This window comes from Drosophila santomea, chromosome 3R (assembly GCF_016746245.2).
Source record: "Drosophila santomea strain STO CAGO 1482 chromosome 3R, Prin_Dsan_1.1, whole genome shotgun sequence".
Classification (NCBI taxonomy): Eukaryota; Metazoa; Arthropoda; class Insecta; order Diptera; family Drosophilidae; genus Drosophila; species Drosophila santomea.
The window spans coordinates 15,971,536-15,988,668 of record NC_053019.2 but is presented as its reverse complement, the minus strand read 5'-3'; the positions used below and the strand labels follow the sequence as shown (position 1 = coordinate 15,988,668).

The 17,133-nt window shown below is 43.3% G+C and overlaps 2 protein-coding genes across 4 annotated transcripts; one reads left to right on the top strand and one right to left on the bottom strand.

The window, feature by feature from the left end:
* Nucleotides 1-152: 152 nt before the first annotated feature.
* LOC120451701 lies at nucleotides 153-13,320 on the bottom strand. 3 transcript variants are annotated; one of them, XM_039635598.2, is made up of 6 exons: nucleotides 13,179-13,320; nucleotides 6,411-6,781; nucleotides 3,307-5,228; nucleotides 2,115-3,247; nucleotides 1,902-2,003; nucleotides 153-1,782 (listed from the first exon to the last, which is right to left on the bottom strand). In XM_039635598.2, the coding sequence occupies exons 2-6, from the start codon at nucleotides 6,678-6,680 to the stop codon at nucleotides 1,529-1,531; spliced, it is 3,681 nt and encodes a 1,226-aa protein (XP_039491532.1). In that variant the 5' UTR covers nucleotides 6,681-6,781; nucleotides 13,179-13,320; the 3' UTR covers nucleotides 153-1,528. The 3 variants fall into 3 exon arrangements, with proteins under 3 accessions (XP_039491532.1, XP_039491531.1, XP_039491533.1); XM_039635597.2 differs by having other exon boundaries at nucleotides 13,089-13,316; XM_039635599.2 differs by lacking the exon at nucleotides 13,179-13,320 and adding an exon at nucleotides 12,785-12,820.
* A 1,966-nt stretch (nucleotides 13,321-15,286) lies between these two features.
* Nucleotides 15,287-17,088, top strand: LOC120453953 (serine protease easter). Its single transcript, XM_039638900.1, has 4 exons — nucleotides 15,287-15,423; nucleotides 15,511-15,689; nucleotides 16,160-16,307; nucleotides 16,374-17,088. The coding sequence occupies exons 1-4, from the start codon at nucleotides 15,366-15,368 to the stop codon at nucleotides 17,069-17,071; spliced, it is 1,083 nt and encodes a 360-aa protein (XP_039494834.1). The 5' UTR covers nucleotides 15,287-15,365; the 3' UTR covers nucleotides 17,072-17,088.
* Nucleotides 17,089-17,133: the final 45 nt, after the last annotated feature.

Below are 17,133 nucleotides of genomic sequence, written 5' to 3'. Positions count from 1 at the left end.
TACATATACAAATACAAAGTTATCTAGTGTAATTAAACGTTTTTCATTCATTTAATACTTGCTTAGACTCCGAGTGACAGATGAGAAATGAAAACTTACAATGGATGGAAATGGAATGGTTCGGGTGTGAACTTCGTTTTTTTTTTTTTTGGGGGGGGGCTGTGATTTGGGGATCGGTCTCCAGTGAGTGGTATATATCGTATTTTAAAGCGTAACAGTTTTCTTGCTTGATTTGTGTATTGTTGTATAAATATATCTCGATTTATATGTTGCTGCTTGTCACTAGACTAAAGAAAATTACAATTCATTTATGTTCTATTTAATATTTGTTAATTTACATAATCTAATATAGACAAACGCATGCTAAAACTCAAAAATTGTCGGTCAGCCTAATTTTGCTTTTAAAATTTGTTAGGCTTAATTAAAATCGAACAAAGTTTCCAGCCATGGCGCCATGGCTAAATAAAAGAGCTTAAAAATAAATCAAGTATACACTTTTACATTCTGTTAATTTTTTTTTTTGTTAAAGGTTTTTCTTTTCTTTGTTTGTGGGTTGGTTTAAATTAAAGCTTACACTTAAACGTATGTGTACAGATATATTAAGTGGTATTATGTATATATAGCTATATTTTATATATATATAAGTATATATAGTTGTATATATATTTAGTAATACGATTCGCGGTTTCAAACTAGTCCCTTGTACGTTGTATGTATGTGTGCAGGTGTTTGGGTGTGGGTGTGTATATGTGTTAGGTGCAAACCAAGAACTTAAATCAAACTAAACAATTTCAGCTTCACCTGCTTTTTTGTAGTTCATGCAATTCTCATTTGAGTGTAGGGTGTTGTTGTTGTAAATGCGTTCACAAAATTCTTAATCAAATTTTAGGCTTGCTTGTGTTAACGAACTCTCTAGTGTATCGCGCTCGTACATTTAATTCAGAATTCAAAATTTGTTGCTAGATTTCCTACAATTTCGGTTTCATTTTATCTGTTTGCTCTGGTATCGTTTTATAATTTTTTGTTTTACTTTTTATGTATAATAAAGCTGCTCTCTACAATCCTTTGTTGGTTCACTAACAAATTAAGTTACGTTAAGATGTGCGTAATGCTACATCTTTCCGCGAATTTACAATATTATGTTTCTGCGTACGGATACATATACATTTCATTCTTAATGTTGATTTAAAGTTGAATTTAATATTTTTGGACATTTTTTCAAATTTTTTACTTTTTGTGTGTTTTTTTTGTATGTTTTTCACATTAACGCATAACTATATGGGTTTTGAATGCTATTTTAATCATGCATATCTGCTGGTGCATGCATGCATAACATTGAAGCTGCATATAGAAACATTGTGCCGAACCAGAATCGCAGGTAAGAAATGGCCAAAAAGAAAATACCGAAATTTAAAGCGAAAGCTGCCTAAAAGTGAATAATGGGAAGTTTAGCTTGAAAATCTCTCTCTCTGTCTCTCCAAAAGAATCTGTAAATTCTGTAGGCCATTAATCCGACCTGATGCCGGAATTAGGTCTGCACCAAGCCCCGAATGTCGGAGGCGCCATTGCTGCTGCTGTTGCCACCGCCGCTGCTGCTGTCCCCAAAGAGAGGAGGCGCATCGATGCCGGACGTGTTCGGTGAGTGCATCACAGCATCGGCCAGCAGATCGTCGCCGACGTCCAGGAAATCGTTAAGAAAGGCGCTGTCCGCCGAGCCGCCCATCGTCTGCTGCAGGGCTCGGTCCAAAGCCCGGTCCATGGCCTCGCACTCGGCTTGTTGCACTGCATCGGCACAGGTCCAAGGCGAGGGCAAGGGCGGTGGCGTTGGCGTTGGCAGCAAAGGCACACATGGATTAGTACAATGAAAAGCTGAACAAGTAAAATTGTGGTTAAATACACACCGGATTGGAACAGCTCGTTGAAGGCATCGTCTGACAGCGTGTCGAACACATTTACCAGATCGTGCTCCTCCAGCAAGTGGGCGCCATTCAATGCTATATCATCTGAAAAACGAAAAAAGAACATTTTAAAATTCTGAAATAATCTAAGGGCATTGTCAAGCACCCTTTTGTATATACGGATGTCATATAAATTCACATCGTTTCGAAACTTACCAGCATCGTTAGCGCCTATCAGCTCCGACTCGCTGAGACCGCCCAGTCCGGTGTCCTCGGAACTGGCGTACGCCGAGCTGTTCTCGCAAATACCGAACATATCCTGGCCAAGCAGATCGGCCGTGTTGGCCAGCACTGCCGGAACGGCTTGGCCATTGTGCGTAATTGTGTTGGTTGGCTGACCAATGGCGTTGCCAAAGGCCGTGTTGAATGAGGGGAAACTGTTATTGTTATTGTTGCTGTAATTCATATTATTGTTGTTGTTGAAGTGAACACTATTGTTATTATGGATGCTTATGTTGTTGTTATTATTGGGATTTTGTAAATCACCACCGGCCGCTGCCAATTGGGCAACGATTTGGCTAATCTCCTCGGCCTTGATATTGGCAATGTCCAACGAAAGTAGACTTGGGTCCAGGCTCGATTGCTGCTGCTGATTTTGCTGTTGATCGGCATCAAATTTAAACAACGAATCCACCTCCAACTTGGGGACCAAAAGCGGTTCATGCTGCTGTTGCTTGGGTTGAAAATCAGTGCTGAGTGGAGCCAGCGCTGGAGGAATGGATTGTTGGGGCAAGTTCTGTGCTGCAGGTACCGCAGCCGACACGTTTTCGGGCCTATAAGGCGGCTGGGAGTGTGAGGTGGCCGACGAGTGCGAATTGCTGGCAATGGACTCCAGCGAAGTGGTGCTGCTTTTACGCTGCATACCTGTCCCAGAAATCAGTTTGCCTATCTGGCTGCTGATCTGGTTAGCAATCGGTTCGTTTGCCGGCTTTCTACCACGTTTCTGAGGACGAGCCACGGGATTAGTGTTAGCCTTGCGCTTACGCTGCTGCTTTACAGGCACACACAGAGTCGCCACTTCAGCGACAGGTAAACTAACGGGCGGCTGTTTCGATGCTGGACGGGCTCCATCCATACCGGAACGCAGATGGCTGTGCACCTTGCAAAGGGCCAATGTGTGCAGCACATCGAAGACGGGAGCCTGGCAAGCGGTTCCGTCCATCCGCCAGGCGACGCAAGGCTGGAAAAGCTGCTGAGTGCTGTTGTTTACGATGTGGCGCTCACAGTGTGCTGCCATACTGAGCGTTGGCTGCTTGCAACTGGTCACCAGACAGCGGTTGCCAATTCCACTGCAAAAGAAAACCCTTCAATTAATTTAAATTCGGTAATGATAACACAATATACTTACATTCCCTGCTGCTGGCCAGCGTGATCCTGGTACTTGATCAACATGTTCTGGACGCACTGCAGCCGCTGTTTGGCCGCTCGCATGGGAAGCTCCTGCAAGGAGCGCGTAGACAGTAGTTGCAGCGCTTGGCGCCTCAAGGCTCCTTTACGGACCGCAATTCGCTCCTCACGTCGGTTACTTTGCGAGAGTGGCGTGTCGTGGGCCTTATCCTTAAAGCCGGAATGCAGCCAATGCTGTTGTAGGCAGTAGGGCGAATCCACTGAAAAGGATTCGTTCTCACTCAGGGTGTCCAAGCTGCGTTTGCAGGCGGAGGCGATCTTGCGGCGTCGCTGACGATGTTCGGAATCCGCCAACTTGTTTGCTGCAAGTGCAATCGGCTCCTTTGGAGGCGGCATCGAAGTTGGTGATGGTTTCTTCGCAACGGCGTTGCTATTTCTGTTGTTAATGTTGTTAGTGATGCCATTTCTAACGCCCTTTGAAGCTATGGGTGCTTGATGGTTGGAGGCGTTTAAATTGGCCACTTTGGAAGACATTTGTTCAGATTTCTTGGCTAATGCGGGTGCTGATGAGGTTGTAGTGGCTGGAACAGCTTTTGGCGCAATTTGCAGTGAGTTCGTTGAAGCGGGTGCTGTTGGACACAAGAGCTTTGGGCTGCTGCTTGCAGGAGGTGCTGAGACCACCTTTGGGCTGAGAACTGCTGGTGACGTCACTTTGAAGCTGGTAGCTAAAGCTGGAACACAAGACGTGGGTATCTGCGGCGGCTGCATTTGCGCCAGCAAGGGCGGTGCGCTCATCTCGGGTGGAGAGGGCGGCGTGAGAGGAGTCACCAGTTTCACTTCAGCTGGACGAGTTTGTAGCGTTCCGGAAACAGATGCACTTAATCCAGCTCCTGCTCCACCTGTTTTCGCCGCACCGCCTGCCTCTTGCGGCTTTCGGAAGATAACATTGACGGGTATCTCGTTGAGATCGCTGTCATCTACGCTATTGCCGGTGGAATGTTTCTGTGGAGCAGCAGTCTGTGGAGTCTGCGCGGGAACTGCAACGGTTCCCGTATTGAAAACCATCAGCGGTGGCGGCTGAGTCTGATTGTAGCTCGTTCCCTGCACCACCGGTTTCATATGCGAGTCCACCACAATGTTGTTGTTCTGCAACTTGCTGTTATTGTTGTTGTTTTGGCAGGCCAGTGGCAAGGATTTCTTTTTCTTCAAGCACTCCACCTTCTGCAGATGTTGCGCCAGCGTGGTATGATGGAACTTCGATGGCGGCAAAGGTAATCCACCCTTGGGCGATACGGAAATCGGCGCCACCATGGCGGTCACTGCAGCGGTGGCAGGCGGCAGAGTGGGCGAAGGTAATGAGGCGGGCGATGTGGGCGGACTGACCAACGCAATAGCAACGGACTGTTGCTGTTGATGCTGCGGTTGCTGATGCTGATGCTGCTGCTGATGCTGCTGCTGATGCTGATGCTGCTGCTGCTGCTGCTGGAGGAGCTGTAGCTTTTGCCCATTGTCTATGAGCAGCGGCGTCTGCCACAACGATGGAGTGTGGGCGTAAAGCGGGGGCGGTGCTGCCGCCGACTGGCAGGACTCCGAGGTGGCTATCTTCTCCAGCTGCTGTTGCTGCGGGCGGACTATGCACACGTTGGTGGCCCGCTTCGGCGAGGCCTGGGACTGTGACTGGGATTGCAGTGGCAACTGCAACTGCAACTGCAACGCCGGCGACTGTCTCTGAGATTGCGTGACATGATGGAAATTCGTTGTGGTTGTGGTTGTGTTGTTGCTTGCCAAAGACGCCTGCGCCTTTGCTGCTGCTGTGACACTCAGTTGGGCCACCAAATTCGCCTTTCTGTTGGCCGCAGCTGTTGCTGCCGTCTGCCTCTTGTTGCTGCCTCTATTGCTGTCGGTTAGGCGGGCTCTCGATTTCTGCAATATGTAATAAAAAAACAAGAGAGAACGCTATAGTCGAGTTCCCCGACTATCTGATACCCGTTACTCAGCTAGTAGAAGTGCAGGTTTGTGGGCGTTAGAGTGGGCGTGGCAAAAAGTTTTTTGGCAAATCGATAGAAATTTAGACGACTAATACAAAAATGAAAAAATATCAAAACATTTTTCAAAAGTGTGGGCGTGGCAGCTTTGGGCGGTTTGTGGGCGTTAGAGTGGGCGTGGCAAAAAGTTCTTTGGCAAATCGATAGAAATTTGGAAGACTAATACAAAAATGAAAAATATCAAACATTTTCAGGGCGGTTTGGCGTGGGCGTTAGAGTGGGCGTGGCAAAAAGTTCTTTGGCAAATCGATAGAAATTTGGAAGACTAATACAAAAATGAAAAAATATCAAAACATTTTTCAAAAGTGTGGGCGTGGCAGCTTTGGGCGGTTTGTGGGCGTTAGAGTGGGCGTGGCAAAATTTTTTTTGACAAATCGATAGAAATTTACAACACCAATACAAAAATGAAAAAATATCAAAACATTTTTCAAAAGTGTGGGCGTGGCAGTTTTGGGCGGTTTGTGGGCGTTAGAGTGGGCGTGGCAGCATGATTCGACAAACTTGCGCTGCGTCTATGTCCCTGGAGTCTGTATGCTTAATCTCAACTTTCTAGCTTTTGTAGTTCCTGAGATCTCGACGTTCATACGGACAGACAGACGGACAGACGGACGGACAGACGGACAGACGGACAGACGGACAGACGGACAGACGGACGGACAGACGGACATGGCCAAATCGACTCGGCTATTGATCCTGATCAAGAATATATATACTTTATATGGTCGGAAACGCTTCCTTCTGCCTGTTACATACTTTTCAACGAATCTAGTATACCCTTTTACTCTACGAGTAACGGGTATAAAAACAGTTGGGTAAATCAAGTTAATGGAATACGGTTGTGTATATAATGCCAGCTTAATATAATGGCGGTTTGAAAGCGGGGACCTGTTCTTATTCAAGTTCAGGTTCTGAATTTATCGCCAATTTCTTTTGCAATCAAAATTCCGCAATTTGTTTGCGAAATAATTAGCATACACTTGAAATTGTTTTGAAAGACTCATAATAAATAACAAGTCCTAAGAGTACGCATTGAAATAGAAGATTTCGGAGTGCTACCAACCTGTGCATTGAATAGAATGGGTGGTGTGACGGCCACAGTCTCTGTGAAGGCATAGGGATCCGTGTCCTCGGACGTCGTCTTGCCGGCAATGCTCTCCACGGGCGTCAGCGTTGCTGCTGCTGCTGCGGCTGTTGCTGCGGCTGTTGCTGCGGCTATCGCTGTTGCTGTTGCGGCTGCTGCTGCTGTGGCAATCCTCCTGGTGGCTGTGCTCTTGGCTAATGTGGCTGTGGCGGTGGCTGAATGGAATCTGGAGGCTTGCTGACATGACATGTCCAATGTGAAGCCGTTGCCGCTATTGTATACCGTCTTTTCGGTTCCTGCTGCTCTTGCTGCCGTTCTTGTTGCTCTTTTGTTAACTCTTGTTACTTGACCTGCAATGGAAAAGAAAGAAAGCGTTACAAAATCGATGGGTATAAAGTTCAAAGGAAGACGTCATCGTCATAAATGGGCGTTGTCACGTGCTCTCTGCCAAAATGCATTTGCACACATTTTCGCTCTCTTCCTTTCACACACAATCACGCAGTGACACACGCACACTCACACACACCCATAAATGCACACACACACACATGCACCGATGCAAGGCAGACGAATGCCATAATAAAAACAAACTACAATCAAAACAAATATATCTGCTCGCCGAAACCAGTTCAAGTGAATCGTTCGTTGCTTTCTTTCCGCTTCGCTTCTGCCCCTCGCTTCCCGGCCCCTTCCCACCGCCTCTTTCTTTATTCGCCTCTATCATCTCCCCTTTCTCCGCACCGCACCGCTCCTTCCTCATCTCTACGCTTTGGTGCCGCTTGGCACCGCCGCCGTTAATAACAAATACAAATATAAATGCTGATAGCGCAGCAAAATCGCAATAATTAAAAATAATAAACCCAGACAAACAATCGCCTGAAAACAGTCGCGGTCGAAAGAATAAGACATCATTTTCAAGGTTTTATCACATGTTCGTTGTATTTTATGAAATGAAATAAATATTGTTAACTAATATTTTTATTTTTAAATAAACACGTATTCTTCCATCATAATTTACATTTATAATAAGTTATTCAAAGAACCTTTGCTTTGTCTAAAACAAGAAAAGACAAAAGCTTTAGCAAATTTGAGGATTCCAGAACTAGTTTCTTGAACACAATTGTTCGCTAACCAAGCGCGTAAAAGAAAAAAAAAAAAAGATCGCACAAATTTGCATGCTAAGCAAATCAAAGAAGCACGTTTGTGTGCACAAATATATGTATGTATGGTAGACGAAACAAAAACAACTGCGTAGGAATACTATAATCTTATTGAACCTAGCGAAACAGCAATTATTGGGGCAGAGAAAGAAAACAGAGGCGGTGAAAGAAAAATAAGCGAAGCAGAGTAACAAGATAATCACAAATCGGGGGCGAATTGCTGGACTTTACAGCGAATGGTGGAGGAAATGGAGATATGCGAGATGATTCGGTGCAATTACAGACAACACCATGCCATACAACACCATACCATCGCAAACCATATAACTGAAAAGTATGGGATGGGGAAAATATTTCACATTTCCGTTGTTTTCATTCGCCTTACAGCTTTTTGATTAGTCTCGCACATATTGATTTCCATTCCGACCGAGAAGGCGCAAGTATTTTATGATTACAATATGTGCTCGGAAAGAACAAGTTATTCGACTTACAAACAAATACATATGTTTGTATAATGTAGGTACATATGTACATAGCTGCGAGTGGAATGCTTCTTTGTTTGTTTATGCTTTCTTTACGTTTTCCGAGAAGAAGGAAATGACTTTGAAAGCATTTGCCAGTAGTTCCCTTCACTTCACTTCACCCGACTCCACCACGCCACCGCACAGCTCCCAATCTCAATCCCAATCCAAGTTTCCCTCTTCCGCACCCACTATCGCATTCAATCCGACTCCTTTGCAGTACGTGTGAGTGCAAAAGTGTACGTGACACCTTTGTTTATGTTTCTTATTTTTACTTATTCATCCGGCGAACGGCGGGGAGACATTGAAAGATATCTTAAAGGCTAAGGCCTAGCGAATACACCCCGATCATAAATCAAACAATTCAGTCGGAGATGCCGCATAATACGCTATTGATATCTAATCTTTACAGTGGCTATATAACAAACTCGAAAAAATGTTAAAAACATCACGCGACACCAAAACAACTGGTCATTTTCTAGCTTTTTTAAGCCTTAAGATGTTGTTTTAAACCTTAAGAAGTAGATAATGTTGTATTATTCATACATATATAGTTTATTCTATGAGACATTCATCATATCGGCATTTTCCTCTCGATAAATGTACCTCAATAACAACCAAGCAAAGGTTTTTGATCTCGAGACCGCAGACGAATACGAAGTCCAAGATTTTAGCGTACAAACAAAAGAGAGAGAGAGGCAGAGATGAAGAGGAGGAGAGAAGGAGGAAACCGCAGAAAAGCAAACTGTCGATAATTGCAAATAATGACGATGCTGGGAATTTGTTATTGTTTGCTTTTGTTGTTCTTTCGAGCGATCTGCTAGCAAGTCGCTGCTTTTTGGCCATTTTAGGTCTTAAATGTTAACTTGTTTTTTTCTTCTTTTTTTTTTTGGTCCAACTTGGAAACACGCTCGAATGATAAGAAGCGGGGACAAGAAACGAGAAAACAAGAAAGGCCAAAGAACGCCGAGACAAAAGAAGTCAAAGCTGCAGAGACAAGCCATCGAACCTGAACAGAAAATACAAGACAAGCGGGTAGAAGAAACCTTACAAATAGCCGCTGGATGGATGGTATAAAAAAGCGAGATCAGTGATCTTTAGATGCTTAATTTTTAGTCACAAAGCGTTATAATAAAAGTAGAGTGGATGGGAAACGAGATAATAGATGTCAGACTAATAGAACCATGACTTCAAATGTCTTTCAAAATTGTAATTGGCTTCTCTTGCAACTTTAATGCCATTCCAATTTAGCCATCTAAGAATACTCAACGTAAACAATTGTCTGACTTTTAGATCGGAGTTTAAACTTTAACGCGTAAAACATAATAGGCATTGAGATAAACAAATAACATTTTAATGGATTACCAGCAAATGTCTATACATTTTCTATATTTGAAATGGCTGTGATACCAGCGTGTGCTTTGTGTTAATGGCTTTTCATGAAAAACCCGCAGCACATCAACTTCAATTTGTTCGTATCCAACAATTTAATAAAAATCCAATTACAGGTTGGTCGAGTGGTTTTCAAAGAAATCAACAATTTTTTTTTAAATTACAACTCTGCTTTATTATCATATTATAATTGCCACTGCGCTTTAAACCCGAAACCACGCAACGTTGTTAGGTTTTGAAATTTCAACTGAACAATGGGTTCAAAACAAAGAATAATTTAAATATCGCACTGAGTCATCAACAAGTTTAGATTCGTTTATTTAAAGTCTTTAAATGAAATGCCGAATGCCTGACTGATAGAATACCCAGTGTGCAACGCAAAAGCAATGGAATATTAGATCATGTTCATGTGTTTTCAAGGCGATTAGTCTGCTGCTACTCTAGCATTAATGGAAAATTTTGAGGCACCTTTCGCCAGAATTGCAAAGAACGAAGAAAACCCCCGGGGAAAACGCTCGCCGTGGAACACGAAGGTTTCGGTTTGCGATGGCCCAAGAAACCGTGCTCAAAGGTCTGCTGCTTCAACGAGCTGTGGATAGCTGCTACACACAGATACAGATACATTTACAGATGGATGGATGGTGGCTTTGGTTTGGCCAGGTAACAAGCGACCGACCAGGTAAGCTGATAGGTAGGCAGAAAGCCGGTCGGTCGAGAGGTTAATTACGAGAGCAAAGCGTTTCCAGGCGTTACGCTCACTGGGCTACGGCATAAAAAGACCAGAACTGGAAAATATACCAGTACGACGACTACCAGTTGAATGGTTTTCAACATGCTGGTAGGAAAAACACTAGGCATTCATTTTTCAAAACATTTGTAAGTGCCGGGCCCTAAACACCCTCGTTTCCCCACTTTTTAGCCTGCAATAGTTGTATCTCAAAAATGTTGCTCAATATTTCAACAGGTAATTAGTTGGGCGTTTTACAACGACTCTGACAACTAATATTGCACGATAACAAGTTATTTAAATCCGTTTAAAACTAGATACGAATTACATTGCTTTCATACTAATACGATTTATCTAGAACAACAAAGTGATGTATTTATCAAATCTGTGCCATCAAAGTATCTGAATTTGCTGACGCCTTTTATTTTTGATATGAAAATGATAAGATAGTGATTATTTCTGAGGTAAATGGGCAATGCTTAAAAATAGTGATGATTGACTTGTGTTTCTGACTTGCGGAACACGTTACGTTGCCGCAGCGATAAGAGTGAGAAATGATTCCCATATTTTCGGCGCGCTTTCATGCTATTTGCAGACTCATCGACATTGACGCACAGCAGCAGAAATTGCATTTAAATGCACATTACATCGCCCGTAGGTGAAGGAAAGGCGCAGGGGGAGAGGTAGAGGGAGCAGGCCCGAACCCGTTTGCTGCTTCCTTCATAACCGGAAACTGAAGGCTAAATTGTGCAAAGCAAGAAATGTGCAAAAAACGTAATATAATGACGACGACGACCGGGTGGGGGGAAAAGCAAGAAGGGCGGTGCTGAAAACCACCGCAAAGGCAGCTGGAGATGGATTTTCGCATGGAGGGGCAGGCAACGCGGTGGGGTATTGGTATTGGGTATGGGTATGGGGTAAAAGCCAAGAGCCAGACATGCGGTTCAGTTTATTCAGCCAGCCAGCCAGCCAGCGAAGCCAAACGAACTCCATCTGCAGCTCCACTTGGCCACTTTTGCATCGCACGTAGGCCCGTCCACATCCCACAGAGTGGGTCTCTTGGCTCCAGAGCAGTGGTACAGTGGACACTGCCTGGAGGAGACCCGGGGAAGCCTTGGGAGTGCTGCCAACAATGTTGGCATAACTTATGGAGCATTTATCTTGCTCGTTTTGTCTGCAAATAAACTTCCAAATCGTGAGTCATACGAGATAATTATGGGTTTCACATTCAAAGACTTTGTTTTGTACTTTTCTTTGCTTCTTCGCGGTCAAAAGACAATAAATATTAATGGGTTTCATAACATGACTCACTGAATTGTTCAAATAAATATTTATTTCCATTTGTAAACATAATAGAATATTTAAGAGCTTTGGTCTTTATTTAGACTTTAAAAAACGACTTCAATCTGTTAAGAATTGTTTTTATGGAAGTAAAATATTTTTGTACACCAGAATTAATTACATAATCCACATTAATGGAAATTAAATTTTTAATAGACATTTAGGTCGTTTAATCAATGATACACCATCCATCCGCATGATTGATTCATTTAATGTGGTAATTTTTTTTTCATTTCCATTTAAACTTTATAACCTTACTATGATTATAAGACAAATTAATTAAAAACAGAGGCATTCATAAAATAAAATATCCAAGGCTTACGATCACTATTTCGTTTTTTAATTAAAGTGTATGAAATTTTCGTTATTCGAGGTTTTATTTTTTTGTTTTTCTTGTTGTTGTAGGTAGTGAGCGGCAGCTGTTGTTGGTATGAAATAAGCACACACATCTGTTCCGTTAAAGCCAAGTTAACGATTATCTCGGTTTCTCACGGACTTTGCTCAACTCTTGTGAAGATTTTGGCAATATAAACACACACATGCACACGATAAGTAACTGCGGGCGGAGGGGGAGGGTCATCACCACACATATGTCGCCAATAAACAAATCCACAAAACTAAACAAAACAAATAACCAATTCCGTGTAAACGAACTTTTGCTGGGGAGCGCGTTTTGAATTTCTTTTAGCTTTTGTTTTAGTTTTGTTTGTCGTTCGCTTTGTGGTTTGTGGGTGTGCCGGCGTGAGGGGTGGGGTGGCAACTATTGGGGAGTGGCGGGAAGGGCACTCGAGAATCGCTGTTGCCGGCGTTTTTATGATTTCTCTGTTTTCCCCATCCGCTTTTTCTTCTCTTTTTTTTTTTGTTCCAGCCAGCAGTCGCCCTCGCCCTTTTTTCTGATTCTCTTTAGCGGCTCTTTCGCTTCCTTCCCCCACACAGCCCCCCACCAAACACACACACTCACAGATGCACTTGCGCTTAGAGTTACACACGCAGGGTCGTTTGATTTTTAACTGTGCTTTGATTTTCTGCATTTAATCATTTTCGGCTTTAACAGCTTTTTTGCTGCTTTTCTTTGATTACTTTGCTTTGGCGATTTTGGATGCAAAACAAGAATGCGTCACGGACCGCACAAACACTCACACAAAGGCTCACACACACATACACGCATACAGTGGGGCCGAAACCGAGAGCAACGAGAGCGAGAAAATTTACCCAACCGTCTGATGACGATTCAAACGTCAAAGTGGCGCCGCGCAACGTACTTGGTTTTTGTTGTTTGAGTACCCTTCCCACGAACAGGGTTGTCATGTTTTTGAAAATTAGTAAAGTGGCAGAATGAAACTGTATGCGTGGGAAAACAAAATAAAGCAGCCCTCTAGTTAATTAGTTATAGCGATTCGCACTCAATTAATCACCATTTAACGGGGTTTACCCTAAAAAATAGCTGTTTTAGGCACATACAAATGGAAGCATCGGCAACCCTGGCCCGCCTCTCACACACACATACAGCACAGACCTGGGAATTTTTTGCTGCACAATTTTTTCTTCGCACCAACAATTCCACTTTCAAATGCAATTTTAACCCCCTTTACTGAGCGCTGCGTACTCAAGACGATATCCGTTTTGTGGGCAAATGTGTACTGCAGCACTTTCTGGTGTGTTAAGTGGGCATAAAACGCGTTTAACGATTAAAATTGTAATTTTTCGATGCAGTCGGGCTGACAAGATGGCGGACAATACAGGCGCGCGCACAGACACACACACAGCCATTTGGAGGGGCTAGGGATGTGAACAATCATCACAATTCCGATGTATCGATATTTTCAGAATAAAAATAGATATTCATATCGTGATTTTGTTCACATCATAGATCGAATATCCCTATTTTAATATTTGAAAGCAAATGCAAAAACGAAATCAATAAGTTTAAGAATAATAAAAAGCTTTGTAAAAACAATTATTAAACTTGTAGTATAAAAATATTAAAGGTTGTTAAATAAATGTGTAAATACTAGGTAAATGAATTTCTTGAATTGAATTTTCTTGGTCTGTAAGTTTTTTTAAATTTTTTTGTAATAATAACAGTCTCCTTATCTAAGCACATTCGTGTATATCAGTCCCCAATATGAAGTTAAAGTTAATTTACTTTGAAATTCAGCCGAGTTCCATTGACGATGGCAAAAGCATACAACCATTCCATGCAATAGCACCAAACGCACTAAACTGGTATTACATTCCACTATTAATTTCACTATCAATTTCGACAGCCACCGCCATCCATCGGCCATTCTGAACAACACATGCGCGGTGCCATCTTCAAAATGGGTACCACAGCCATCACATGCAGTGCCCAAGGGGCGGAGTTCACGTCTTCACGTCTTCTCCCTGGCACTCTGATTGGCCGGCTCCCAGTATGCAGTTGCTTCGTACATATCTTTGCCGTCGTGCAGGTCGGGAAATCCTGTGTCTTGAGCCGAGTTGTCTGTACCAAAAAGACTTTACAATAATTCTAGTCTAATTAGATGAGGAGATCGCCCGCCGCTCCTGGCTGATGTGGATAGTTAACGATCTGGTGGAAGCCACTGCATTCGGCTGATAGAGATAGGAAGCGGTCTAAACATATATAATATCCAATTATGTGTTAACAACGCTAGTATTAATCGCTTTAAGAGCGGCAGAAATTCAGAATAAGAGTATAAAATCGAAACTAAAAATATAACAAAGTATGTTATAGTCAGAACATGTATAATGCCCGTAAGGGCTATAAAACTCACAGCTACGATGATTTAAAATTGGGGGTACGTAAGTTCTAATCCGCTGGGAAAAAAAGTATAGCCGCCTAACCAAGTCGGGACTACCATTACACCACAAATAAGATTACAAATATCGACTGAAATAATTCAGTAACAATATTCAAAAATCGGCCGGTCTTGCGAAATTTTTTTTAAATTTCGACGGGTTCATTAAAAATCAGACTCGAGAACGTTGTCCTCGAACTTCCTGATCATAAGCCCCTTTTTCCTACTCGATTTTGCACTCTTATTTTATTTTGCGCTTGCAATGTTCGAACATGCGGAAAGTTTGAAAAAACAAAAACAAATCTTTCGAACATATGTATTTACATATTTGTTTTTGTTAAGTAGTTCATACAAAATCGATTTAAGAGAAGAGAAACTATTTTTCTCAATTTACATGTTTGCGCACGGCGTTGCCGGATCGTTGGTTGGGCCGAATGTACCGCGTGCAAGAGATGTACCTAAGTTACCGGTTATTTAAAATGTATGCTACTGATAAGGGAAATAAAAAATGTTCTGATCGATTATTATAGGGATGTACTAATAAGTCCTCTCAAGACAATGGTTTAAAGAAAGCAATACTAATGCCCTTATAATTTTAATAAAATGTTGTGATTATATTGGCATATATCGATACTAATTCCTAACGTTCTTAAATCGGTTTTAAGTATTAAATTAGAATTATTAGATCTTGTTTAAAAGTATGAGGCTTAACAGGCTCGTAGTCTTGTATAAACTCGATTTATGAATGAAATGTGAGTGTGCCGGCGTGCAGGGCATTGAAAGCTCTACAAAGCCCTCGGTCTTCGGTTGCACAACTACGATTATGTTATCTGAACGCGATCCGAAAGCGACTCTCTGGTAATTCACAGCCGCCGGCCGAACTTAATGTTAGTCTCAGTCTCAGTCTGAGTCTCAGTCTCAGTTTGAATCGCAGTCGCAGTCTCATTCGTTCCGCTTAGCTGTATCGTATCTGAACGATCCGGTCCCGATCCGGCATGGGAAGTTTTCCAGCTCTACTTGTTGTTGTCGGCTCGCTGGCATTGGGCGCGAATGGTGAGTGTGTACGGAATACGGGATCGTAAACGAGTCTGGCTGTGAACTTAACGTGGGATCTCCGATCTGCAACCTTCGATATTCCAGCTCAACTCCCGACAATCAATTGTGTGTCGCGAATCCCGAGTGGCCGGGTCACCGGTCACTGCATTTCGATCCGGGAGTGTGACTACTTTATGAGAATCCTGCTATCCAGCAATCTCAGCCAGAGCGATCGCAACCTGCTCCGTGAGAATCAGTGCGGAGTGCGTGCCAACGACGTCCAGGTGGGTGATTCACCAGAGAGATACCCAACTCGATCCATTAAGCGCTACTAAACAAAAAGCTTGATTATATAGGCCGGTTCTGGTTTTCACTTTCACTGCCCAGCTTCATTTTTTTGAACTCTAAAGACGCTCGTCTTCTTATCATTTGCTACAGATAAGAACTTGTAAACGAAATCAAAAAGTTTCATTTCAAAATCGTGCTGCAAATTGGGAAATACACAACATTTTAATAATACAAGTGCTCGTGCTTGTGGAATAACTAACAAGTGAAATATGATTCTCCTTTTATAAAGTATTTTGGATTATATATTTTTGTTAAAAAACCTTTTTTAATTCTGTTGAAAAAGTGACCTCAAACTGCTACATAAAATTTTAATTAAACTCGTTATTCAAGTAAAGTTTTAAGAGTTCCTCGTATAAGTGTAACTCATTTGTTGGGGATTATACATAAGACCAACCTTTTTTTTCAGGTGTGCTGTCCTAGTACCGCCGGCTTGGGCGCCCTCAACCACCCACTTTTGCCCACGGATTGCGGGAAGGTTAGTTGGCAGCGATCGAATGGCACAGATACGCGAATCCGGGAGTTTCCCTGGCTGGCGCTCATTGAGTATACGCGTGGTAAGTGCGCCGTTTTAGGTGACATGTAAGTCAGAATATTAACCCCCGAGCATTTTACTCCGCCAGGCAATCAGGAGAAGATCCATGCGTGTGGCGGAGTGCTGATCAGTGATCGCTATGTGCTAACTGCGGCCCACTGTGTGGCACAGGCGGCGACCAACAATCTGCAGATCACAGCGGTTCGTCTGGGCGAATGGGACACCAGCACGAATCCGGACTGTCAGTACCATCAGGACAGTAAGGTGGCGGATTGCGCGCCGCCCTATCAGGACATAGCCATCGAGGAGCTGCTGCCCCATCCCCAGTACAATCGCACCGACAGGACGCAGATCAACGACATTGCCTTGGTCCGGCTGGCAAGTCCTGCCCAGCTGAACGACTTTGTGCAACCCATTTGCCTGCCCAACAAGCAGCTGCGAGCGGACGAGCTGGAGGGCCTGGTCACCGAGTTGGCCGGTTGGCAGGCTAGATCCACGCCCAGGATGCGCAAAAGCTATGTGACCATCAGTTCCATTGAGGAGTGCCAGAGGAAGTACGCCAGCCAGCAATTGCACATACAGGCTTCCCAGCTCTGTGGCCTGACCAATTCGCAGGAGTGCTACGGCAACGCCGGTGGACCACTGATGCTGTTCAAGAACGAGGGCTATCTGCTCGGTGGACTGGTGTCGTTTGGACCCATTCCCTGTCCCAATCCCGACTGGCCGGATGTCTACACCAGGGTGGCGTCCTATATCGATTGGATTCATGGCAGTCTCAAAGCATAGAGTGAAGAAGATACATGGAGCAATATAAAAGTTGAATATAAAAAAGAAAATAATAAGATCTT